The sequence below is a fragment of the Phocoena phocoena genome, chromosome 13, assembly GCF_963924675.1.
Source record: "Phocoena phocoena chromosome 13, mPhoPho1.1, whole genome shotgun sequence".
NCBI classification, from domain to species: Eukaryota; Metazoa; Chordata; class Mammalia; order Artiodactyla; family Phocoenidae; genus Phocoena; species Phocoena phocoena.
In genome coordinates, this window is record NC_089231.1 from 81,354,631 (window position 1) to 81,381,493 (window position 26,863).

The 26,863-nt window shown below is 47.2% G+C and overlaps 1 protein-coding gene across 1 annotated transcript in view; it reads right to left on the reverse strand.

Annotated features, from left to right (window-relative positions):
* The window catches only part of CUX2 (cut like homeobox 2), a 259,022-nt gene that overhangs the window by 91,867 nt on the left and 140,292 nt on the right, over positions 1–26,863 (reverse strand). The window contains exons 2-3 of the mRNA XM_065890009.1: positions 11,794–11,904; positions 8,157–8,204 (exon numbers count right to left, since the gene is read on the reverse strand). Of these exons, the coding sequence (XP_065746081.1) occupies positions 8,157–8,204; positions 11,794–11,904 (159 nt within the window). The remainder of the gene's footprint in view (positions 1–8,156; positions 8,205–11,793; positions 11,905–26,863) is intronic.

Genomic DNA, 26,863 nt, shown 5'->3' on the forward strand with positions numbered 1-26,863 from the left:
TAAGTGTTATTATTTTGTGCTTGTGCTCAGACTGATTTTATTAGAGGGCAGTTTATAAACCTTGTGGAGGAAATAAATAAGAGACTTTTGTCTGTCACACTGTGGGCTCCAAGGCCAGGAGGGAGGTGGATGGAGAGAATTTAGGAGGTGGCCGTTGAGGGTGGGGAAGCAATGCGGGCCAGTGTGCCAGGGCAAGCCTGACTCAAAGTGATACTGTGCTTGGCAGGGTAGATGGGAGGGGTGGGTAGAGGTCTGGGCACAGGTGAGGGCCTACTGACTCTGGCCAACTCTCCCAGGCTTTCAGTCCTGCAATTCTCACTTCCATCCTCCCTCAGGGCATCTGCACAGGCTGTTCAGTTTACCTGGCATGCTATTCCTGATAATTATATATTTACTTGCTGCGCAAGAGTCTGAATTACATCTGTCTTCCCCCAGAAGGTCAGCTCTGGAAGGGAATGGACTTTGTCTTATTTGCTCCTGTGCCTAGAACAGTGCCTGGCACCCAGAAGGTGCTCTGTATATACTGGCTGAGTAAACAAATGAATAAATAATAAAAGATTCAATCGCTCCCACTCCCTGTACACCTAAATGCAGGAGCGAGCAGGCTTTTTCTGTAAAGGGCCAGATAATAAATATTTTTGTCTTTGCAGGTCATACAGGTTCTGTTGCAACTACTCAACTCTGTGCTCTCTGCTGTGGTGGGAAAGCAACCATGGACAATATATGAATGAATGGGCATGGCTGTGTTCCAATAAAATTTTATAAAAATAGGCTTTGGCCCGAGGGCCATAGTTTGCAGACCCCTGTCCTAAAGCCTGCCTTTTGTACCTCTGTTCTCACTTGTACTTCCGGTGGTGTGCTGGGGCTGACCTGCAGCAGCTTGCAAAAGCTGATTGCTAAATTTTCAGGAGTTTTGCAAGCTGGTTGCTAAACATGGCCATAATTAAAATTTTAAATCATATAAACCTACAATTATAATACATAAATTGTATTAAATATGATGGTACTACAACATGGATGAATTTTGAGGACACTCTGCTGAGTGAAAGAAGCCAGTCACAAAAAGACAAATACTAGACGATTCCACTTATATGAAGTACCTGGAGCCAAATTCACAGAGACAGAAAGTAGAGTTGTGGTTGCCAGGGGTGGGGAATGGGGAGCTACTGTTTAATGGGAACAGAGTTTCAATTTGGGAAGATGAAAAAAGTTCTGGAGATGGACGGTGGTGACGGCTGCACAGCAATGTGAAGGTACTTGATGCCACCGAACTCTACAGTTAAAGATGGTTAAGGGGGTAAATGCTGTGTGCAATTTACCAAAAAAATTGAAAGAAAGAGGAAATACATATTCAATACTCATCAATTCCTAATTACTTGGTGATACATTACTACTCCCGGTGCTTTGAGCTTATGCATAGCTATTGTGTCTGTGTGGTGGAAATGCTATATAAGATGTTACTGCACATCTCTTCTCAGCTCCAGGCTGGCAGCTTGAAATTGGCCCTGGCAGCAGTATTTATACCATGGAAGTCAGGGCTCCCCAGATAGCCAGCTGCTCATCATTTACCAGCACACCACTGGTTATTTCCATGTGTCTGTCTCCTCCACTAGATGGTGAGCTTCTAGGGCAAGAGCATCTCAAACATCAGAATCACCAGCAGAAGCTTTAAACATCCTGATGCCTGAGGCTCACGCCAGACCAAGAATGCCAGCCACTCTGCGGTGGGACCCGGATTTCGGTATTTTTTAAAGCCCTCAGGGCAGCCAGGGCTCTCAGGTTGAGCGTCTCAAACTTCAATGCCTACACGAATCATAAATCACCAAATTACTGGGGAATTTTTTTTTTGATTGAAGTATAGTTGACTTACCAGGGGACCTTATTAAACTGCAAATTCTGATTCAGGAGATCTGGGAGGTGGGGTGGGGGGGCCAATGAGGCTGCATTTCTACCAAGATTCCAGGTGATGTGGATGCTGCTGGCCCGTGGACCATTCTCTGAATAACAAAGGGTTAGAGAAAGGATGCTTCCTTTCAGTTGGGTGACCATGTGGGCTTTCCACGCCCATCCCTAGGGATAAACAAGGTGGGTGTTGCAACAACCCATTTTATAGAACAGGAGACTGAGGCTGGAGGTAAAGCGACCTGCCTAAGGTAACACAGCTAGGGAGTGGTGGTAGGGCTTGGACCTAGTTTTCCAAGACCCCAAATCCACTGCCTTTGTCTTCCTTCACCAGCTGCTTGATTGGAGCCACTCTGGGTAAGGGGATTACATGGATCTGAAACAACATAGGACCCTTCCGTCTCCTGGCTATGTGACCCCAGGTGAGTTTCTCACCCTCTCTGGGTCTTATTCCTGGCACTCAGGAAACAGGGAGGGTATGACTGTGATACTGGATGCCTGAGGGCCTCTTGAGGGGTCTGCCTCATAGAGGATGCCATGACCAGGAAGGTTCTTTCTCCAGTGCCTAAACTTGGGGATGGCACTTCAGGGCCCCCTTCTCCCTGGGCAACAACCCCAGTGGGTCAAGCAGTCCAGTCCTCTGCCTCAGAGCTAGGACAAAGGAAGATAAGACTGGAGTCTTCCTGGGTGCAACTGCATTTTGCCTCAGCAGCATTTAGCACATCCATAATTAGTTAATGCAGTGTGGGATGATTTCAAAACCATAATCATTGTGATAATCAAGACGATTATAGTCTCTGACTCTGATCTCAGCTTTCTTTACATCAGGCATTGTTTTAAGCCTTTACACCTATTACCTCATTTGCTCCTCACTCTCACACTATGAAGTAGGGGATGTTAGGAGTCCCATTTTACGGATGAAGAAATCAAGGCAGAGAGAGAGAAACATAATTTGCCCCAGGTCACACAATTAATAAGCAGCAGAAGAGGGACGTGCTCCTAACCACTGCACTATATTGTCCTTCAAATAATTTACGTGCATGATGCAAATAGGCATGTCTCTCACTGTGTTCTGAGCGCCCCTGGGACAGGGGCCCTGTCTGTCTTGTTCCCTGTTGTATCCCCAGGGCCCCACACAGGGTCTGCACAAGAAACAGTTTCTGAATGAGGGAATGGGTGGGCTGGTTGAATCTCTCCCATCCCACATTCTGGCCACGTGAAACTCAATCATAACCGTGACTTTCGTTGGCTCTGAGGGGTATGTTTCCAGCTGTCTCTCTCATTAAGGCTGTGAGTGCCATGAGGACAGCAACGGTATCTGGAGCTGCTCACTGCCACATCCCTGGAGCCTGGTACTCACCCTGGTATACAGCAGGTGCCAAATAAATGCTGCTGAGCATGAAGATCTCAGTGGAATTGGAAGGGAAGCAGGAGTGTACATGTGTATTCTAGGGTTGCTGGATGGAGGGGAAGGGGCAACAACACTAAATCATGATGCAACAGTCCCATTTCTGGGAGGTTTATGTCGCATTGAGCTCTTCACCTGCGTGAATCCTCCTAGCCTCCCTGTGTGGTAAGGACTGTTACCATTCCCAGTTTACAGCCAGGGAAACCAAGGTTCACCGAGAATGCTGGCAAAGGACGGAGCTGGGATTGGAACCCAGGTCTGTGTGGATCTAGGCTCATGTCATTTCTACTCCACATCACGGGAGCCAGATGAATAATCTGTGTTCACCCTGTTACCCTCAGTGCTTAGCATGGTTCTTGGCACACAGTGGTGCTCAACCTTTTCTTGAGCACAAGTCAGTAATGTTCACCACTTAGCCCCAGCACCTAGTACCATGCCTGGCACACAGCAGCTGCTCAAGAATCATATACTGAATGGATGCATGAGTGACTGCACGAATGGCCACTCGTCCCACGCTGGTGTCGTGCTGGCTGTTGCAGTAGCGTCTGCTTTGATCGCCACTACCCCCAGGCAGACACGAGTGTTGAGAGACACTCGGCTGACAGTGCCGTGAGATGGATGCGCGCCTGGCGGCCTCATCTCCCCACCGACTGGCCCCGCATGGCATTCCATAATGCAGTCCATTAAAAGGCTTGTAAATTTTCATACACGAAAGCCTACCACGGCATCAGCACAGACTAATTGCTGTTAAATGTGTGGGAATGTTACCGCCATGCTGCTGGAGCGATCACTCTTCCCAGCTCAGCCCGGCCCATTCCTCTGCAGGCAGAAAGCTTACAACACTCACACAAGGCCAAAAGCAATTCGTGTCAAAAAGATCAATAATATAAAAATAAAGCATGAGAATTCTAGTTAAAGGGAATGTCATATAAATATGTGGTTCACGTCCATGATTCCAAGATTAAAAAAAATCAATCAATATCGTTCTTTAGATGATGTTATTTCTAATGAGAAATACCCGGAACAACTGCAAATAACTGCTTAACTGGGGGGAAAAAGCATTAACAATTTACTTTATAAGGTATATGATACCAAATGAAAGAGGACTGCTGCTGGTTCTTAATTTGGTTGTAATATGGCGTGACAGGTTCAGTGATGCTTTGGTGGGTTCTTAAAATTAAATTCAGAAGGATGTTCACACCCACCACAATGAGAACAAATAACTCGCTGGCCAATCAACAGAGAATCTCACTGAACCTCTTGCAATCCGATGAGCTGTCCCTATTTACAGATGAGGAAACAGTGGCTCAGAGACATGAAGTCACTTGCCAAAGTCACATAAGCAGTGTCAGGGTGGGACACAGACCCTGGATATCTGACCTCCACACTCTCCTGCCTCCCCTGGGGGTCAGAGGACACTTCAGCCTCCTTGGTTCCCAAACTGCTCTGTTTCAATCAGGCCCAGATGAACGTGTCTGTTCCAACTCAACGGAAAGGGTTTTCCATCATGCAGGCCATATCCCCTTCAAGGTGGAAGAGGAAGGAAGCAGGGAAAAAAAATTTCCCAGCAGTGGCCTTGCCATATTCTGGCTGGGCCACTGCACATGCTCCTTAGAAAAGTTTCACCTCTGATTTAGCATAAGAAAACTTTTAATTTAGATGTTTTCGTCTCTCTCTCCAAGTAAAAATAAGTTTAAAATAATGACTGTAATAAATGAAGGTAATTAATTGTAGTTTGTTCCTTTACTGTCTAGTCAGCTTAATTTTACCTTTTCAACTAATAATGAGAAAATAATTTCTGTGCTTGGAGGGTTAATGATATGTAACTACGAGAACTGCTAATTGCATGTTGCAATCCATCCATCAACAACCCCATCTGTGCGACTTGATTATGTTTGCTAAATTATTGCTTTGAATTATCTTTCATAAAGCAACTTTTGTAATTAGCAGGGCTTTCGTCTTGCTCTTTTCTCTGAGCGCAAGGATATTCAAACTTTGGCCATTTCAAGCTGTCTCCATTAAGCCACCTTCTCTGGCTGTCTTTGTTTCCCTGAGCAGGGGGAATCAAGACTGTCCTTTAAGCAATCAAGGCAGAGAGGAAAAGCTTCCTTGATTCACAGCAGGGCAAATTCACTTCCTCTCTGCCCCCCTCCCACCAGCATGAAAAAGAAAAGAAAAGAAAAGAAAAGAAAGAAAAGAAAGAAAGAAAGAAAGAAGGAAGAAGGAAGGAAGGAAGGAAGGAAGGAAGGAAGGAAAGAAAGAAAGAAAAAGGAAAAAAGACCCTCACACATACACAGTATGAAAAGATAAAAGGATGCTTGTATGCTGTATTCACCAGGGCTGGTGGAGTGAAATTAAGGAATGAACTTGAACATGTTATATTTCAACAAGAGGCCCACACTGGGGAAGAAGGAATGACAGGCACGATATTCAGCCTTGGCGTTTTATGGGTTAGTTTATATGACTCTGGAAGGTGTTTGCCTCAGGGAATATTCCTGGGAGGTGATTAATGCCCACTTGGGAATCCTCAGCTCTGAGCCTAGAGCCTGGTGGCTGGCAAGAGGGAAGCGGCATAAAGGATGAACCCTCATTAAAAAAATTAAAATGAAAATCAAATTTGGATTATAAATGGCCTATGTGTGTGCAGTTTGTTCTGGACGAAGGAGATGCTTTTTATTAACACCTTTCTTTGCCGGCGTTTCTCCCCTGAGGCAGTGGGAGGGACATGACGGTCGCAATGGATTGGTCAATAGATCATGAAGAAAGCAGGGGTTTCAGGAATAAAACTCCAGACAAATGTAGTCTTTTTGGTACATTAAAGGGATGACGGAAAACCCTCTTAAAAAAATTAACGAAGTTCCTTGAAGATCCCCGGCTATTAAAATGGTGTGTATTCAACATGCCATATGGGTTTGGAAATGAAAATTCACCTTTGCCTATTTTGGCCCCACTAAGACTCTCTCTCTCCTCCTGCACTTACTGAGCGCCAACTGTGTGCCAGACACCATGTCGACTGCCTCCACCCTGCTTAGTTCTTAGAATCCTTACTGTTAGCCTCACTTACGAGAGGAGGAAAGCTGCAGCTCCGAGAGGTGGAGGAACTTCTCCCAGGTCACACAGCTCGTATAAGCAGCAGGGCTGAAATTCAAGCCAGACTCATACGAGTCTGATTCACATGTGCTTTCCACCATGCTGCACTTGGGTCTTCCCTGGATCACTGCCGAAATCTAAGGTTTAACTCTTTCTCCTATTGGAAAGACGGCATAAGTCATGCCTGCTTCCTATAGGGATAGAAAACCCCCTTCTTTTGGATAAAAATCCTTGAACACCTAGTTAGGAAAGAGGCAGATTCCAACCCAGGCATAGTGGAGGCCAAATAAACCTGTGTTGAAGGTGACTGATAATAGGAATAATAAAACTTCTAATATGCAAGGTAATGTCCTAAGCACTCCATGAGTATTGACTTTGTTCTTCCTCAATCACAACCCTATGAAGTAGGTATAATTATTATCCAATTTTATAGAGTATGACACAGAGGCAGAGAGAGGTCAAGTAACTTGCCTAAGGTCAAACAGCTAGTAACTGGCAGAGGCAGGATTCAAATCCAGGTTGACTCCAGAGTCTGTGCTCTTCACTCCCTAGCAGCTCTCCATGTACCGGGAATTACATTAAACTCTTCCCTTTCATTATATTTCAGTTAATCCTCAAAAGAACATGAAAAGATCTGCAGTGCCTTTATTCCACTTTAACATATAGAGAAACTGAGGGTCTAAGTAGTTAGGAGAAGCTCTGCCACACCAACCCAAGCAAGGGAATGGCTGAGAAAGTGACGCTCTACACAAGACACTCACTGCCTGTCTTTGGGCTGGACAGAGGGATCAGCTGCCTGAGAGGGCTTGTGTGCTGAGTATTTCTCAGGGGACCATGAGCTGGCGGCAGATGGGGGCCTTTTTTTAAAAACATAAAAGCCATGATGACACATTCCCAACATTATTGGTCTTCTTTCTGGTTTTTTTCTACCCCCTTCCAGCTCAGGCACCTTACAACCAAATGAATCAATACCGGATGGCCCTATAAATAAATAAGCGTATCAGTCAACTCAGTAATAAAATGAAAGGATGAAAAATATGGAAATCAGCGACATTTGTGTAAATCCAGTTATTGTTTACTTTAATATTGCCTTATGCGCTTACGCAGTTCCGAAGAGACAGATTTAAAGTAATGTGGCACTTGGCAGACGACAGACTTAAAATGCATCTCCACTGGCAAGCTCTGAGAAGGGCCTATCCTTCCAGGGTTCTGCCTGAATACAGGGGAAGACGGAGAAAAGCCCCCTGAAGACAGAACATTGGAGAAATGGCCCTCCCTTCCACTCTCCTGACTCAGTGTAATTCCATTCTTTTCCTAGCCTACCTCCTGCGCCAGCTAGACAAGTGGACATTCTCAGAATCCTGGTCACAAAGTCAAGCAAAGAGGAGAAACAGAGGAGGTTCAGCTCCATCCCAGGGCTCCAGGACGGCAAGAGAAACAACTGGCTGAGGGCAGCTCAGCTGCTGCCAAAGGAACTAGGGTCCGATGGGTTGGCAGGAAAGGATGTGAAAAGTGTAGATTTTATATCCTCAGAGGATGGGTGGTAGAGAGGATTTCAGAGCAGGCAGAAATCCCATCAAACAGAACAGAGAACCCATTCTTATCATGATACCATGGCTGATCAGGAGGGCATGGGGCAGTTTGCAATGGGGGTAGAGAAGTTTCTCTGCTGCTGGCATCCTCTGGCAACTCCAGGTGGGATAGGAGAGGGAACTGGGAAGTATTTTTGTGACATGCCACAGGCCTTGGGTCTTACCTCAGCTTGGAAGCTTTTTAATACAGGAGCCACCATCTCTCTGATTTCCTGTAAAAGAGATCAGCGAAGAGTTCACCGTGGTGCCAAGTGGGATACCCCCATGGCCCCTGTTTGCAGCTCATTGCTGTCCCCCAAATCAGTATTTCCCAAGCGTGTCCCGTGGGACCTGCACTCCATGAGATTTCATAACGGTTCCTCATATATACACCTACAGACAGACACAAACACACACCACGGTGCCAAGCCAGATCCGACTAGGACGCATCAAGCACAACATCAAGTTTCTTCCCTGCAGGACTTTTTGGAGCCTTTTACATAATGCACAATGAGAATTTCTGGAAGAGGGAGAGAGGAAGTAGCATTTCCCAAATGGATTTGATCATGGAATGCTCATTTATGCAAAGTACCTTGCGGGACTGGTGGTCCATCATGGGACATTTTTTGGAGCAGGGGCTGGAAAGGCTCCACACCCAGGGCCATGTCACCAAAGCTCCTACATGAAAACCTCTGTCCTTTAGGTTGCTTGGGAGATGTCTCCCTAGGGTGCCATTTCTGCTTCCCCACCCAGCTGCCCCTTCCAGCAAAGACTGCATTTGGCATTTTAGCAACACCACGCTGCACGGTCGCTCCTTCCTCACCAGAAGGTGGGGTTTCTGGGGGCTTGGTGGGGTCACCTGCCATGGCACCCAGCTCAGAAGAAGGGCTCTGTAAATGTTTGATCAACTCTGCCATTGGGCTGTCTTCAGAAGGCAGCCCCCTCTTTCTGGACCCTAATTTCATGCCTTTCTCAAGTGACCTTGAGGTTCCCAGCCACAAGGGCATCCCTGGTGGACTCCCATGAGTTCTCTCCAGCGTGCAAGAGGGATTAGAACCGAGGGTACCAAGATCCCAACCATAAATGCTCCAGTTTCCTCTGAGACCCACTGGTGACTCCCCTAACCACTGGCTTCTATGGCCCACAAGAGACCCCCTTGGGAGGAGGAGCTGAGGGGAGCTGGAGAGAATGGAGAGGGAGGGGGTAGCAGACAGAAACAGGAAAGGAAGAGATGAGCTGAAGAATACATATTTCAGCTGAAGAATAAAATCCCTTAACTATGAAATAGGATTGTGTTGCTCCTGGCCCTGGAAAAAATCCTTCTTCTGGGTCCTGGCTATGCTTTCCTCACTGATTTGTGGCCCCCAGGGCTTCTCAGAGCCACTGATGTATGCAGGGGATCTTCAGGAGGGACGTAGGGAGTGCGTGTGAACCTAGTGGATTTATTTGATCATAAGGAACCGTGAGTGCACGGGCTGAGCGCAGAAAACGAAACTTAAGAAAACCTAGATTGTGGGTTGTAAACTCAAATGCCCACAGAGGCTGGAGGAAGTGGACAGGAGGGAGACAGGCTGTCCCATGGCAAATCTCAGAGGAGCACAGCATCTTGGTAACGTGAGCGGCAGCTGCTCGGCTGTTTCTGCCACTGGGCATGGAGCATCCCCATGGCCAGATCTACCAAACAGTCTCAAAAGATATCGGAAACCCAAGCTTTGGGGTGAAATCAGAGATGCTAAACATTGACAACTTACTGTAAAATTTGAAAGACCTTTACAGACTAAATAAAACACATCAACAGGAAACCTCTGGTCTGGGTTCAGGAAATGTTGGTGTTGGAAGGGGCTCAAAAACCATCTCCAGTCCCCTGAATTTACAGAAAGGGACCCAGAGGCCCCGAGAGGGGCTGCCTTGTTCAAGGTCTCAAAGCAAGTGAGTGGCACAGTTGGGATTTCAATGCAGGTCAACAGACTCCCCAAACAGGCTCTGTTCACAACCCCACACTCAAGTGAATTTAGGGGATTCAAATCTGAGACCCACGGCGGGGTGGGTGGGATTTTGGGCCAATGCCAGCCATTTCTAGAAGCCCACTGCCCTGTCTGCTTAACTCCTGGGGGAAACTGAGCAAAGGCATCAGCAGGAGGTGAGCTGGGCACCAGCCAGATGATGTTCTTAAATAAAGTCTTGGCATGACTCTCCCCCATCAGGAGAGGCTAGTTCCAAAAATGAGAATTTTCAGAGGCGCGACTATAATAGGAATGGAAACTTATTCCTTCTAATTACATAATTGCATAATTATGCAGTATTAAAATTATGTAAGCCGAACTCAGAGGCTTAAAACCTGGCCTGGATTTCCCTCATCACCTGGGGGCTCCCACGTCGCCTGGGGGAAGGAGGACAAAATGGTGGGCTGTGAAGATCTGTGGCCGTTTCATCTCTGCTTCCCAGAGATGGGAGAGTCAGAGGCAAAGCTTCTGGTTCTCTCCTTCTGGGCAGAAAAACTGGTTTAAAGACCAAGCTGTTCTCTGTTCTAAAAGGGAAGGGAAGGATGCTCAGAATCTCCCTATGCTTTCTTAGCTCCCAGTCAAACCCAGGATGTAACTTGGCCTTTCTAAAGCCATAACATGGGAGACACGCTCAGATCTGAGACTCCCGCCCCTTCTACAAGTGCACTCTCTCTCAGCTCCCAAACCTGATTCCTCCCAGACTTGCTCCATGGACAAGTTCTAACTAGATCCTACTTCCCACTCTTGCCTTGAAGAACCAAAGATATGTATGACTGGTGTGAGGAGGACTTCACAGCTAAGAGACTGACCCCTCTGCACTTATGTGGCCTGATTCCTGGGTGGGCTTGCTTCTTCTCCATCCTTCCATGGTCTCCATCAGTAAGATGGCAACAGGACCCCTAGGTGATTCCAACAGGCAGAGTGGAATCAACATGTCCAGGTCTGATACCTCTGGAATGGCAGACCCTGTCTGGCCCTCCTCCAAGATCCAGGCCACCTGAGCAGCCTGGGACAGAGAGCTCAACCCTCTGCTGAGCACAGAGAAGCACAGCAGGCTTTGGGAATGGGCGGGGTATCTGTTTCCTGTCATGGCTCTGATGTGTCACATCCCTGCCAACATTATATGGAGTCAGAAGGTTTTCTTTTTCCTATTTGTGTTTATTTCCATCACTAAAAAAAAAAAAAATTTGAGAAGCAACAGGGGGCCTGACAGAGGAGGAGAAAAAATTCACACATTCACCCTTGTGAAGAAAGAAACGTGTCCATTCTCGTCTCTTCCCCTGGGGCTGGCCATTACCTGGACCACCCTCATGGCAGCTGGGAAGGACAACGCTGGTGGCTGGAGTTGCAAAGGAGGAGGTGAAGGGGGAGAATGAGGAACGTTTATGGGCAGGTGGGGGAGACAGTTTCAGACATAGAGATCAAGGGAAGGACCAGAGAGGGTGAGACAGTCTACAGCCATCATCTCCTGGACGCCAATGGGAAAGCAAAATAAAATCAGGAACTCTAGACAAATTGTCTTTGCCGTCAAGGCCAAGCATTTGACTTAGACATTAATGTGAGGGGAAAATGGATGTGGTATAGAGCCCTCAAAAACAATGACTTCCATGGAGAAGCGTCCTGCTTTTATTCTAGACAGCACCAGTGAGCACCGCTACACTGAGAAACACGGAAAGGTTGAGGGTTGTAATTTTTCTTCGTGGCTAATTAGCTTCTTTTCTTGTTAGTCACTTATGTCTATAGTTTTCAAAATACAGTTTGAACAGAGAAAAATCTGCATTCCTACTGAGTTAATTCTATAATAGCAACTATACTGTACCTCAGGTACATTTTTCTTAAATTCCCGGCGGAGTTCAATTAAATGTTTATGAGAATGTTCACTCTCCTCCTGCCGTGCAGACAGCTCGGAAGCGACGGAATTAAGCTCCTTCTGGAACAATAAAAAAAAAAAAAAAGAAAAAAAAAGAGAGAGAGAGGGAGAGAGAAAAGAAAAAGATTTTTTTCCTCCTTTTCCTTTTTAATCATCGTACAAAACAGCATTCCAAACAAGTTTCCTTAACTTACAAAAAAGCTGAGAAAAGACAGGATATTGACTCCTGGCACAAATGAATAATTTACGAAACTGGGGATGCAACCGAAAAAAATCCAGGACAGCTTTTTTTGCTTGTCAGAAGTCAGGCCAGATCAATAATCTCCCATAAAGTTGGTGGAGCTGTTTTTTTTCATTTCTCCCCTACGCCTCTGCCCCACCTCTTAAATTTCCAAGGGAGTGATGGCATAAGCTTGTCAGTAACTGTAGAAAACATCTCCAAACGGTGTCAAAATAGTAAAGTGCGGCATATTGTATGGGCATATTATAGTGTAAGAAAGTGCTGTCGACAGCTTTCATATATCAGAGGTGGGAACGGTTCCAACTATGACTTACACTTAAGGGTTCATAAATACGCCTTTTAAGATATAGATGGCTTTTTAATCTCTGTAGATTTTGGAAAAATGAAGGTGCCAATAAGAAGCAAGATGACCTTTTGTGTATCCTGCAGTAAATTATCTAAGGTCCACTTCAAGTATAAGAAATATTTCATTGAAGACGCCTGGATTCAGAAGAAAAGGACTGGAAGCAGCCTTGCCTGCTTATGTGCAATGAAGGTTTCAGACCAGGTTTTTACAGGACAAACCAAGGAGGGGAAAAAAAGAGAGTGAGAGATGGAAGTGGGGGACGCTCCAGCTCACACATGACAGACAATGTCTGCTGGTTGTACATGTATATTTGATCACCCCTCTCGCAGCTTTCTTCACTTTAACAGTGGCGGTTTCACGAGGGGAGAATAATTCACCATGAGTTGTCATGGATTTCATTTGCATAATTCAAGAAATGCTCTGTTTATGTGGTCTGCTGCTTTCTTGCACCATCCCGAGATGGGCTTTTTTTCTGGACGATAACTAGAGGAGCATTTCTGTATATATCACCCGATTATATCTGCAGCAATCAAGCCCCATAATTTCCTAAATCCAGTGATGCAATAAATTTCTGCAATCAGATTTATTAAAAACACACAAGCAGATGCAAGAGTGTATTTCTAGGGTGAACTCTTTAATCTAACATATGTACGATGAGGCCCGGCACCGTGCTGAAAGACCTCATTTGTCATCGCTAATGCGCATTCATCTCGCACACACAATGAAACACTTTTACTATTAGATAATGAAATAAAAGTACTATTAACCCGCTGCAAATCCTTTTCCCTCTAAGAGACGAAATGCATGGTAATCGTCTTATATCATGTCTGAGAGTCGGTAAATCTGCTCAACAGCAGTTCACCGTAGCACCATAAACCTCGCGCCCATCGAAGGCTGGACCGCATACCCCAAACCCAGGGTAAGTGTCTCTGCCTATGGAGCCTTTGGGAGAATCGGGGAAGGAATTTCTATTTCTGGAGAAATGTCTAACCTCTTTGGAGAATCATAAGACTAGAAGGGAGGAAAATCGAGGCAAGAGTGTAGCCATTAAAATAGAGGGGCAAGAGACTTGGAAATGTGGTGCTCTCCAAGGTGCTGATATCAATTCTATGCCACAGCACTGGGTACACTAACTCCAAGGTGCAGGGGCTTCCAGTCCAAACGTCCCATTGAATTTTTGATCCAGGTAAGGAACAAGGTGTCATGGGAGACAAGAGAGAGAAACAGAAACAATTTCTGACAGTCTGCCAAGGTGACAGAGAAAATAAGGAGACTTCTGGTTTATCATCATTTAAAAAAAATTGTAGTTTCCAATAAAGAAACCACAATTGACCATGACCAAAATATCAAGTGACTAGGGAGAGATCTGTGGTAGCAGCAATGGGACTGACCAAAGGCAGACAAAAACCAACTATGTGGGGAAGCCAGGTGGACAGACCCTCACTTGGCAGGAGAGAAGTAACTGGAGTGTCATGGTCAATTTGAGTTGTGGCAGAGTGCTCACAGTTTTTCTTAGTTTTTCTCATCCGTCTTGAAGATAAAGAAGTGATTTTTACATGGCTACAGGACAAACAGAACTGGGACTTGCGTTAACATCACACGGTTTTGAATGATCATATATCTGACACAATGTTCTTATCTCTGGGATACTGCCTCTCCCAGCATCCCAGCAACCTGGTGGGGGCTGAACTTTGACTATTTATTGATTGATTGATTGACTGCGGTACGCGGGCCTCTCACTGTTGCGGCCTCTCCCGTTGCGGAGCACAGGCTTCGGACGCGCAGGCTCAGCAGCCATGGCTCACGGGCCCAGCCGCTCCGCGGCATGTGGGATCTTCCCGGACCAGGGCACGAACCTGTGTCCCCTGCATCGGCAGGCAGACTCTCAACCACTGCGCCACCAGGGAAGCCCGACTCCTTATTTAAAACATCAAACCCAAGTTCCAAAAGGAAATCTCAGAGCAGGTTAAGTCTAACTGTCTGATGTGCTGTACCAGACAACGATGCCATGTGACCGCACTGGCTCCCTCCACCCTAACCTCTCAGGCTGCTGGTGGGTACAAATCTGTCTGCTGCATCCACACTGTAGACAGAGCAGAGGTGAGACCAGATGGGGAGCATCAGCAGGCTCCCAACCCCAGCCCCACAGAAGCCCAGCTCTTGCCGTCTTTCCTGTTCATCCCTAGAGGAGCAGACGACGGACATCATGACTGATGTCCATGCTCTTCTTACCTCTGCCTTACATCTATGCTCATCCTTCAACTCTGAATTCCTGCCACATTTCTATGGTTAGTACACTAACACGTCAACAACAATAATAGTAAATAATCATAACTACCATGTATTGGGTGCTTACACATACCAGGCACCATGCTAAGCTCCTCGTACACATCATCTCATGTGACGAGCACATTAATATGTTTGTAAGGTAATTCAAGCAGGGACTAAGAAACAAATTACAGTCCTAATAATTCAGCTGTGAATTATCTCCTTGGTGGATTATAAAGGCAAAATTGTAATGCCCTGCTCATCACAGGGTTTCTGCTCCACTTCCCCACTAGCTGGGGGATGTTCAGGGAGCTTGTTTTAAATGTTATAAATGTGTAAAGCATCAAGCACAGTACTAAGTGTTCAAGAAATGCTGGCTGATACTAATTTAGATAAGCTGAGAGCTCAAAGAACACCCCACTAGATCAGTGATTCTAAGAGTTCTGGATTTCACAGGTCAGTAAAAATCTCACACCCCCCCGCCCCACCAATAAAAGGATGACAGAGTACTGACAAGTTTTACTCTATCAGGCAAAGACATTAAAAACCACTCCCTCCCACCCTAAAAGACAGGCTATTTGAACATTAACAGAGCAAAACAGCCAACGACAGAATTGACATGTCTTTTAAAATAAACATATTTAAAATAAAAAAGCTCACAGCACTGTATTTATTTTGAAGGAATATAAAAAACTCTCATAAACATAAACCAGCACCAATCTGAAGCTGAGTTTTAGAAATAAGTGTCTGAACCCCCATGCACATACACAGCTAGCAGGGCCTCTTTGATGATCAAGCAGAACTTGGGATCCTCTCCCACCTGGCCTCCAGCCCCCAGCCCTAGGGGGGCCATGATTAACACAGCCCCAGACTTTGGGCCAGGCCCAGGCAGGGAGAACATCTGATTAACTGGTCATCAGCAGCAGACAGACAGCCCGGAGCCCGCCGCAGACCATTCAAATAATGATCATCATAAACAGCCCATTTGCAACTAAAAAAGAAATAATTTTAATGAGCTTGAAGCAGATGATAGATGCAGCTGAGGCTCGGGCCAGCGTGCAGAGAGAAAGGAAGCTGGGACTGAGCTGCAGCCAGGGCTAGGCAGCAGGAAGAGGCTGGGGCAGGGAAGAAGAACTCTTCACAGCCCCACTGCTTGCCCACGGGAAATGCCCGCTGCCCGGGGAGTGGCCCTAGCTCTGAGAGCGTCTGCCATCAGCTTGCAACCTTGGAACTTCCAAGGCACTCACAGTCTCAGAACATATAAGCCAGAAGGAACTTTCAAGGTTGTCCAGTCCATTACTCTCTGAACTTCAACCATTCATACTACCCTTCTGCATGTATTTTGCCATATTGATATTCCACATGAATTACTATTTCCATGATATTTACCTTCAAACTGACTCTTCTTTCTTTTTGTATAATTTTAAGTTCAATTTTTTTTTTTTTTTTTTTTTTTTGCGGTACGCGGGCCTCTCACTGTTGTGGCCTCTCCCGTTGCGGAGCACAGGCTCCAGACGCGCAGGCTCAGCAGCCATGGCTCACAGGCCCAGCCGCTCCACGGCATGTGGGATCTTCCCGGGCTGGGGCACGAACCCGTGTCCCCTGCATCAGCAGGCAGACTCTCAACCACTGAGCCACCAGGGAAGCCCTTAAGTTCAATTTTAAGCTCAAACTTTTACACCCTTATAACCATTGTCCAGGTAGATACACAGAATATTCACACTCTTAGCACCTTGGAAGGTTCCCTTGTGCCCTCTCCTAGTTAGTACCCCCTTAAAGGTAACTATCATTCTGACCCTAGCATCTAGATAAATTTTGCTTGTTCTTGACCTTTACATAACAACCCCTTCTCTTTTTAACCTAAATAAGTACATTTGAAAAGGAACTTTTTTTATCGCTAGAGGACACTATGCCATAAACAGAAGGTAGTCTTTAAAATAAAAATACAATGAAAACAAAACATTGCTGTTTGTCTTTGTTATAAAAGGAGACTGGCAAGTGCTGGAGAGGTGTTAAAGGTAGAGACTTTCTTCTTGTTCCAATGAGAAGGAATGAATGACCACTGAGAAGGGATAACTGATCCTTCTGACACAGGTCAATCCCTTCTAATGTCAGGTCTACTTACAGTCATCTCACGTCCTAACAGTGGGGGTATGTATGTCCCACACTTTAGCTAACACTAACTGAATCTGAGTCTCCCATTTTAGAGATGAGGAAACTAAGGCAAAAACAGCTTAGGCGACCTGCCCAAGCCACACTTCTGGTTAAGAGGCTGGATTTCCTCAGAGGGAAGGTAGCTCTTGGGTGGGGAAGGAAGACTTGGTTATCTATGGGGAGAGCAAGTTGAACATTCTCAGTTCAACTGTATTTCCTCAACCAGGAAGGATTGGGAATTGTACAAGAATACTTAGTTTTAAAAGAAATTTAACACATGATGTTGACCTGAAGTGTCAATGATGTACAAAACTTTGAGCTAGCTGCTATGTTCTTACAGGGGAAATACACATCTGAATTGTGCATATGCATGTCAATTCCCCCAGCATGTGCTCACACTCTTCTCAGCTCCAAGTCAATTCCCCCAGCATGTGCTCACACTCTTCTCAGCTCCAAAGACACCCTCACACTCAGACACATCCCCCTAATACCACTTCTGAAAAGAGACCTTCTGAAAACGATGCAGTGATTGCTGGGGATTAGGGGTTAAGGAAGCAAGGACCTCAGGTGTTCCCATATTTTGAAGGGGTTTCATGAAAGGAAAGAAACTTCCTCAACATGTCCCTCCTCTGCTCAAAACCCACCTCTGGCTCTCCACTGCTCTAGGACAATCGCCATACTTCCTATCTAGGTGTCACTGGGCCCCTTCCATCTTCCCATCTCTTTGTTTCCTTCCCAACCAACCTTCCTGCCTTGCAGGAATCCAAAGGCAACAGAGTCTCCCAACTCCATGGCTCAACAGACTTCATTCCTTCAGCTCAGATGATCTCATTCTGTCTCTGCAGCTGATCTTACTCATCCTTTGTGCCTTGGCTTAAATGTCCCCTCTTCCAGGAAGGATTCCTGAACCCTGCCCTCCAAGTCTGGGCATCTCCTTTGTGCCCCTGTTATCCCCTTCTGATATTTGCCACCAGATGTCTTTTCAAAGGCCTAGAACTTTTTCGCCAAATGAAACCTTACACAGACATTCCTTACAGAAAACAATAGCTCATGGCTAACATTTATGCCACACACACACACACACACACACACACACACACACACACGCTAGTATTTATGGAATGTGCCAAGCACTTTATGTATATTATCTCCTGTAAGGATATATGGATGAAGTGGCAGTTGAGATTCCAGGCCAGGTCTAGAAAACAAGGATGACTAGTGATTATGACTTTCAATACAGTCACCAACTCCCCCCAACACAAACCTAGAAGTCTGCTTTCTCTTTGCAGGGAGATGCAACTAGAGATGTTGTACATTCAGCCATCCATGATCTCTAGTGTACTAGGCATTAGATAAAGGGAATCAGATACAGTCTATATCCTCCAAGAGCTCAGAAACCAAATAAGACAAGTTCTGGCATAAATAATTCTGGTAAAAGGGACAAAGGCCATCGCATTAAGACATCACCTCCAGAGCAGACTTGGAGAAGAGTGAAACCCTAACATATGCCCTGAATTGCCTTCGCATGGGTACGGAAACTGATGGGGCAAGGGAGAGATAAGAGTTTTACCTACTTCTACTAATTAAATCACTGTGTGGGTTCCCAACTTGGGCAGGGGTTGCCAGTACCTAGTAAGTTATCCAGGCTGGAAGCTCTTTATCCAACATCCATCCAATCACCCAACCAACCATCCATTTTCCACTCATCCATCCATCCATTTATCTAACAGATCATCTATCTTCCAACTGATCATCCAACATCCATCTATCCAATCACTCACACTCAACCAGTCATCAATCCATCATCCATCCATCTAATCACCCATCCACCCATCCCCATCTAATCATCAATCCAACTAACTACTGAGCCCCAAATCTGTGCTAGTTACAGTGTTAGATACTGGTACACAGAAACTAACCAACACAGCCCCTGTCCTTGAGGAGTTCACAGTGCAGTGGAGGAGACACACAGGCCAATTCCAACACTGTGTGCCGAAGTACAACATGAAAAGTATGAATAAAGTATCATGGGAACAAAGAGAGCAAGGTGACTTGCTGTGACTGGGGTAAAGAGTCACCAAGGTGGGAATGTTTGACCTGGGGTCAGGGGATGAGCCGGTTAAGAAAGCTAAGCATCCCACAGAGAGGAAATGGGATTCTTGTGATAGCCCCTACCTGGCCTCTCTGTTCCTGCCTTTAGTTTTCTTCTTAACATGTATCACTATCAAACACACTATGTATTTTATTTACTAGAATGAAAACTCCATGATAGCAAGACAGAGATTTTGGTCCTTTCCTCCTTATGCTCAGTGCCTAGAACAGTTCCTGTTACACAGCAGGCACTTTAGAAATGTTTGTTGGTCAAATAAATGAATGAATAAATGCTATGTGTCAGAAACCCTGAAAGAGCCTGATTTGTCTGGGGAACAATGACCATGCTCAGGGATCACAGACCTATGTCAAAATTCTGGCTCTGACCCCTCACTAGCAGTGTGACCTTGGACAACATACTCAACCTTAGTTTCTGTGTCTGTAAAATGGGGATAAAAATTTGTGCCCAAAGTGTTACTGAGGAAACCCTTGAGAACCAGATTGTCAGTAGGTAAAGTGTTTGGCACAGTGTCTAGGATCTTCGTTGCTCATATTCCCTCCAATGGAATGTCAGTCGCTCATGGGTGGGGACTGTGCCTGTCTTGCTCACAGCTGTAGCCACAGGTTCTAGCTAAATGCCAGATGCATAAAGGCACTCAAAAAACACCTGTGAATGAATGACTGTTAATAGATATAAGCATGAGGAGTCCTTTGTGGCAGGAGCAAGATGGGGCCCTCTTGCTGTTTGGGGGGGGGCAAACAACCCATTCTGTATCTCAGGTCCATGGAGCCATTCAGGGCTTTGCCATCAGAGTCCCAGGCAAACACCGAGGAGGAGGGTTTCTGGGGATGCAGTGGACCATGACGGGAGTGTCGCCTTCAGAGTGGCCTCAGAGGCTGGCTCTAGGAGGGGGCTGGGAGATGACCTGGGACAAAGGGCACATGCTGGCCTGCCATGAGCAAGGAGAGAAGACGGATGGCTCTGCAGCCCGCTGAGATGGATAACTGAGCCTTGGCCGAGAGACAGACCGGGTTACCAGAGCCATCCATCACTCCCGGCACCGTATGTAAATTTCAGATGCCAAGATGTAGGGCAAATTATCCGAGGGCCCTGGCCAGGGGCGGTGCCTATGAGAAACAGTTCTCAGCCAAGCTGGCTTTATTGAATTCCATCATCTGGGCCAGGATGATAGTTCACACTTGGGTCACAGAGCCCGTTGAGAGGACTGTGTCCAAACCGTGAGGCCCGGGTGTGTGGGCGAGGTTGCCAACAACTTCTTAGCAGACTCTCAGTGCAGTGATAACAATAATATAATAACTGTCCCATAGAGGGCTTACTAGGTCCATGTTAACTGGCACACAAAAGTTCATTTTATTTTCCCAACAGTGTTTGGCATGCAGTGGCTTCTCTAGAAACATCTACTGAGGGAGCAAATGAACGGTCCTATGATGCAGGTGCCATTTTACACAGGGTACCTGCAGAGAAACAAAGCCACTTGCCAAGGTCACACTTTCTTCTGCATTCTTTCCTCCGGCTGCTCATGGGGCTAACTTTCCCTTACCTGTTTGTCCCAGACAAGGACTCATGTGGCCTGAAGATCAGGAGTGTGGCTGGGCCTTATCAGTCTGTCTGTCCATCTCTTTGTCCACCTGTCCATCCACCCATCCATCCATCCAGTCACTCACTCATTTACTCAACTATAATTTAAGTGCCTAAAATGTGGCCCAGAACAAGTCAGACCCAAGTCCTGCCCTCACACAGTGTTTGGTCATGGAAGGCACATAGACAATTAAAATTGTGGTCCACAAGGCCTTCCTAGCAGCTCCCAAAGTTCTGGCTTCCAGAAAATCCAGTGGCAATTTGCTTTTAGCTGGAGGCAGGCCAAGAGCCCACATTCAGCAGGCAGAGTGGGTTTGAGTCCAGACGTTCTTACTTACTGGCTCTGTGAGTCTGGGCAGACCCCTGACCTCTCTGCATCTAGGATTTATTGCTGTAACATGAAGTCATGGCATGCCTTGTCTCTTAGGGGTGCAGGCAGGATGAGAGGCCTGTGGCTGGCAGGGGGTCCAGGGTGCAGGAGATGCTTGGGTGCTCAGGGGCTGGCTATTGAGGTGGGACCACTGCCAGCAGTGGGCAGCAGAGGGCAGCAACCTTCCCTGCCCTGGTACTAGGCTGAGGCCCAGGGTTGCAGTGGGGACATTTCTCTCATCAGCAAATACTGTCAGCTTGATCCAACCATTTCTCATCCTCTCTACTGCTGCCACCTGGGTGACCACAGGAGCCTCCTCACTTGTCTCCGCACTGCTGCCCTCACCCTCCTACAGTCCCTTCCCCACCCGACATCCACTGGGATACTGTTAAACCCAAGTCACACCCTGTCCCTCCTCTACTCAAAACCCTTCCACAGCTCCCACCTGACTCTGCATCAAAGCCAAAGTGCTCACCTCGATGTCAAGGTCCCACGTGACTTACTTCTGTTCTCACATCCTTCTACTCTCTCCTCACTCACTCTCCTCCAGCCACACAGGATCTTTGCTAGCTCTTGAACACATCAAGGACATTCCTACCACAGGGCCTTAGTATTGGCTGTTCCCTCTGCCTGAAATGCTGGGTTTTTGTTTTTGTTTCTGTTTTTATTCCACATGGGTCTTTTCCTTTCCTCCTCCAGGTCTCAGCTCTTACACTGCCTTCTCACAAAAGCCTGTCCTACCATCCTATTTAAAATAGCAAGCACCTCCTCCCTACCTCACCCATTCTTCTCTCTCTGCTTATTTCTCTAAATGGCACTTGTCATCAACACATTTATGTGGTTACTGCTCTATTTATTTATTGTCCATTTCCACTAGCCACCCTCCTTGAATGTCAGCTCCAGAAGGACATGGGCTTTGTCTGTTTGGGCCACTGCTGTATCCCTGATGCTTGGTACATAGTAGGTGCTTAACACTTGTTGATTGTATGACTAAAGGAACAAATGAACAAATGAAAGACGTGCTGCCCAATCCCGGCACCAAACCTCCCCACCCCCCCACACTTGCACCTCCACCTCCAAGGCCACCCCCCCCCCCCCCCCCCCCGCCCCAAGCATCAGCCAGGAAAACAAGCCAGTTCCTGCTGCAGATGGGACCTGGAGGTGGCTGTCCTTGAGAGAGGATGCCAATCAAACACCTAATTATCTCGCCACGAACCCGGGAGCCACATCTGATCACTTCCTCCTGCCCTTGATTGCTGCTTTATATTCCGGAGTTCTCAGATGTAAAACCTTGAGGCACCAGGAAAATAGAGTAGCCCCGCCCCCACTCTGGTGGGTGTCAGATGAGGGGCCAGGGACCCCACGTACCACCTCTTAGGGCTAATACATCTGGTCCAGCTGGGTGAGCTGGCTGGGCAGCTCCTCTCTATGCTCTTCCCTCTCCTCTGTTGAAAAAGGGAGAGGGGGTCACATCAAGGAATCACTCATTCACTCATTTCAGTGTTTATTGAGCACCTACTCTGTGCCAGGCACTTGTTAGGGGCCACAGTGGTGGTTACTCATCATATCACAGGAGCTAAGGGCTTGCTACGTGGTGTCAACTTTTCATGCCTTGGCTCAGCTCCTCTCCTAACCCCTTCTACAGATGGGGAAACCCAGTCTGAGAGAGATACCACTCACCCTAGATAACCGTCGGGCAAAAGCAGAGCAGGGCCTTGAATCCTGATCCCCTCTTCTCCAAACCATGGCACCAACGCTGAAGTCTGTGCCATTTTAACATCTTTTTCAAATTCATTTCTCTGAGTAGCCTCTTTTTTAGGGTGCGGGAGGAGACTGGGTGTTGCAAGCTCTGTGGAAACCTCAGAAAGCTGTGGAAAAATTTACTGGTGTACAGGGCTAAGGCACACAATCCAGGTGGGGAAGGAAGCGCCTGCTCGGTGTTAGGTGGGGGTCTAGGAGCATCGTGGACCTCAGTGGTGGGAGACAACGGTCACACAAGTGCTCATACGGTGTCCTGGGGAAAGCACACAGGGAGAGAGCTGCAGCTAACAAAAGAATATGGGCACCGGGCACCTGGGGGAAGGCATCGGAGGAGGAAGGACCCATGGGCAAGGGCATGGAGGATGGAAAACCCGGGCTGTGCTGGGGAGTGGCTGACCACCTAGATGCGTATTAGGGACTCATGGGGATTGGGGTTGGAAAGCCATGAGGCCAAGGCAAGAAGGAACTGGGAGCCACAGAGGACAGTTGAGCAGAAGTGGGGCACTTGCTTCAGGCAGCTCTGGGAAGCCTCACAGGCAGAAAGGTGAGGGCAACAGGCAGAAGAGAGAGGTGATAGATTTTAGGGACCCAATGGAAAGGAATTAATGCCATTTGGCAGCTGGGAGGATCAGCCAGAGGAGGCTGAGAGCAAGAGGGAGAGAGAAGGCCCTCAAATGAGGGGCAGCTGGGCACACTAAGGAGTGCTTCACACCAGGAGTCCTTGGGCCCTCCATTGCTTGTTTCCTAACTTGCTGTTGACTTTGGCAAGTGACAGACCTCCCACTGCCCACTGTTTTATTAATTAAATGAGGCCCAGGATGTCTGAGGGGGTACTGAGAGGACCTAAAGAAATTTGTAGATACAATTTCTCCCTAAACAAATGGGAGGAATTAGTGTTTAATAAATGCTCTGGGGAGTCTAGTTTATAAGTATGAAGACAAACATTTTTTAAAGAAAAATATTTTGTAGGGGTGACAAGGAGGAAAAGGGAGCCAGAGTTCAAACTAAATGCCACCCATTTCTGCTGTTGTTCCTAACCTGCAGGGGTAACTCCTTTAAAGCCAGTCCTAATTTGGCTGCGACTCACGTGCCTCGACTATTCTTTTTAGGGTTAGAAGACATTTGCTTGAGTGACACCATCTCCAGGAGGGAGTCCCAGACTGAATAAGGGATGCCCAGGCAGGGTCACCTGAGGGTCCCTATAAGCCTCCTACTAATCAGACAACCCCATGACTGAGTCCCTTGTCCCAGCGTGTCCCCAACACCTTGATAAAAAGTCTAATCCAGGGCTTCCCTGGTGGCGCAGTGGTTGAGAGTCCGCCTGCCGATGCAGGGGACGCGGGTTCGTGCCCCGGTCTGGGAGGATCCCACATGCCGCGGAGCGGCTGGGCCCGTGGGCCATGGCCACTGGGCCTGTGCGTCCGGAGCCTGTCCTCCGCAACGGGAGAGGCCACAACGGTGAGAGGCCCGCGTAACGCATAAAAAAAAAAAAAAAAAAAAGTCTAATCCAGGGTGCAGGTCTTATTTCACGTCAAGCTGCATAAGGTCCTTGATATACAATTCTTCCACTTCCAGTGAAAGGGAGAGAAGGGATGGGGGAGAGGAAGAGGAAAGACTACATTTTATTTTTGAATCAACATCCCTTTTTATCTACCTGTATTTTATTAAAATGTTTATCATCCACATAATGTGAAGTTCTCATGAAGCCAACTTTAATTACCTGAAACTGCACCCAGGACCCCTGACTGCCTTCTTGGCACAGTAAATAAAGTGATGGACAGGAATGCTACATGGCCAGGCACTGACCCAACCAGGAAAGTTCAGGGACAAGACATTAATCCTTTCTGCAAAAGGGGGACTTCCCTGGTGGTCCAGTGGTTGAGAATCCACCTGCCAATGCAGGGAACATGGGTCCGAGTCCTGGTCCAGGAAGATCCTACATGCCGCGCAGCAACTAAGCCTGCGCGCCACAACTACTGAGCCTGTGCTCTAGAGTCCATGAGCCACAACTACTGAGCCCGTGTGCCACAACTACTGAAGCCCGCGCCTGGAGCCCGTGCTCCGCAACAAGAGAAGCCACCACATTGAGAAGCTCGCGCACTGCACCGAAGACCCAAGGCAGTCAAAAATAAAAAAATAAATTATAAAAAAAATTTTTAAGAAGGGGGTGTCCTTTCCTCTCCCCCAAACCACAAAAGGCCATGTCCCAAAACACAGATGAGACCTTTCTCTCCAAATGCTCTCTCCCCAGACCCAGGGAGACTTTCATCTCTGTATTTGGAGGCATAACAGAATTTCCCCCTATCTACAGACACACAGACAGTCTGTACAGAATTGAATTCTTACTGTACTTATTGACTAAGAGAAAACTCGAGAATGACAGACTGGCCTATCCTAGACCAGGGACTTTCTTTCTCCAGGGCCTAAAGAGGCCCAGGACACAGGATACTCATATTCCCAGCATTGGGCCTAGATGAAGACTTAGGAATGCGGGCTGGGTTCGAATCCTGATCCTGCCACTCTCTAGCTGGGAGATCCTAATGCCTGAGCCTCAATTTCCTGACCTGAAAAATGGGTATGATGCTTGTGAGCATCATCTCAGCTAGAGATGGGGGTTGGACACCAAGCTGAGCTACCTAGAAGAAGTACCGAGGAACCGTGCAGATCACTGGGATGGTAGCAGCTCTGCAGCCGTGGGTTCAAATCTTCCCTGTTACACTTGCTAGCTCTGATCTGGCCACATCACTGCACTTCTCTGGGCCTCAGTTTCCCCACCTGCAGCATGAGGATAATAATAATACTAAATGAATCTCAGGCACATCTCACTCTTCAATATCTCTAACTGTCCAGAAATAATAACCGCCCCTGCCTCCGCCTTCGTCCAAGCTGCCATCGTCCCTCGCCTGGACTATTTCCGGGGCCTCTTTCCTTCCCTCCCAGCTCCCGCCCTTACCTGCTACAGTCCAATTTCCAGGCAGCTGCTGGAGTGTGCTGTTCAAAACGTGAATCAGCTCTTGCTTCTCCCTGGCTTGAAACTCTTCCATGATTTATTTGCCATGGGCTTAGAGTGGAATCCAGACTCCCCCACACTGGGGTCTACAGGGTGTGGCCACTGCTCAAGGTTCCAGTTTTATGTGGGCTGACATCTCTCCTCAACTCAATGCACTCCAGCCCCTCCGATGGCTTCTATCCTCCAGCATGCCAGCATCTCTCCCACCACTCAGGGCATTTGCCTGGGCAGTTCCCTTTATCTGTCATCCCTTCCCATCCCCCTAACTCTGGCACCTCCTTAGTGGGGTCCTCCCTGCCCTCACCCCAAACTCTAAAGTAGATCCATCCCCTCCCTGCTCCTTTTTCACAGAGCTTTCACCAGCATTTGCAAAGACAAACCAAAACTAAAAGCTCCAGGAGGGCAGGACTTGTGTCTCTTTTGTTCTCTGTATTTCCAGCACCTGGGATTATGCCTGGTATAGAGGGAAGCTTAATAGACACTTTTTGAATGAGTATTCACTTCACTGAGTTTCTCTGCACATCAAATGAATATAATGAATATGAAGAGACTCTGATAGCCAGAAATGCTTCGCACAAATAAAACAAAAATAACAATTCCTTAAGAATGGAAATATCTTACTTTGGGGCTTAGAGGCAGGAAAGAAAGAGTGAGAATAAGGAGGAAAGAGAAGAGAAAAGCAAGAATGAGAGAAAATTCAGGATTAATGAGGTGGAACTAGTGTGTTCCCCCCACCCCCAAAGGCCATTTGGGGTGTTCTCCCACCACCCCGGGAGGTGCACTGACGCCTGACATGTTAGCACGTCCTGATATTTTAGGGCCTGGGAGAATTACTTGCATGAAAAGCCATTCACATTTTAAAGCTGTATTTTCGCTGTGTGAACCGCAGCAGCGGGGTCCCTTCAGGCAGATCGGCTCAGGGCGGGTGGTGGGAGGTGGGTCGGCCTGGCTGACCCCGCCAGTGCTCATCCATTCCACACCCGCCTCCAGAGACCGCAGAGCAGCCCGTGCTGCAGCATGTTCCTGTTGAGATGAAGCACTTGTTCGAGGAGGGGGAAGCCATCTCTGCCCTCACACAAAACAGGTCACTGCTGACATTGAACCCGATGTTGTTTTCAAACCACACTTTCTAAAGGAGAGTGTCTGTTGTTCTTTCCGGGAAACCTCACGTTGCTTAC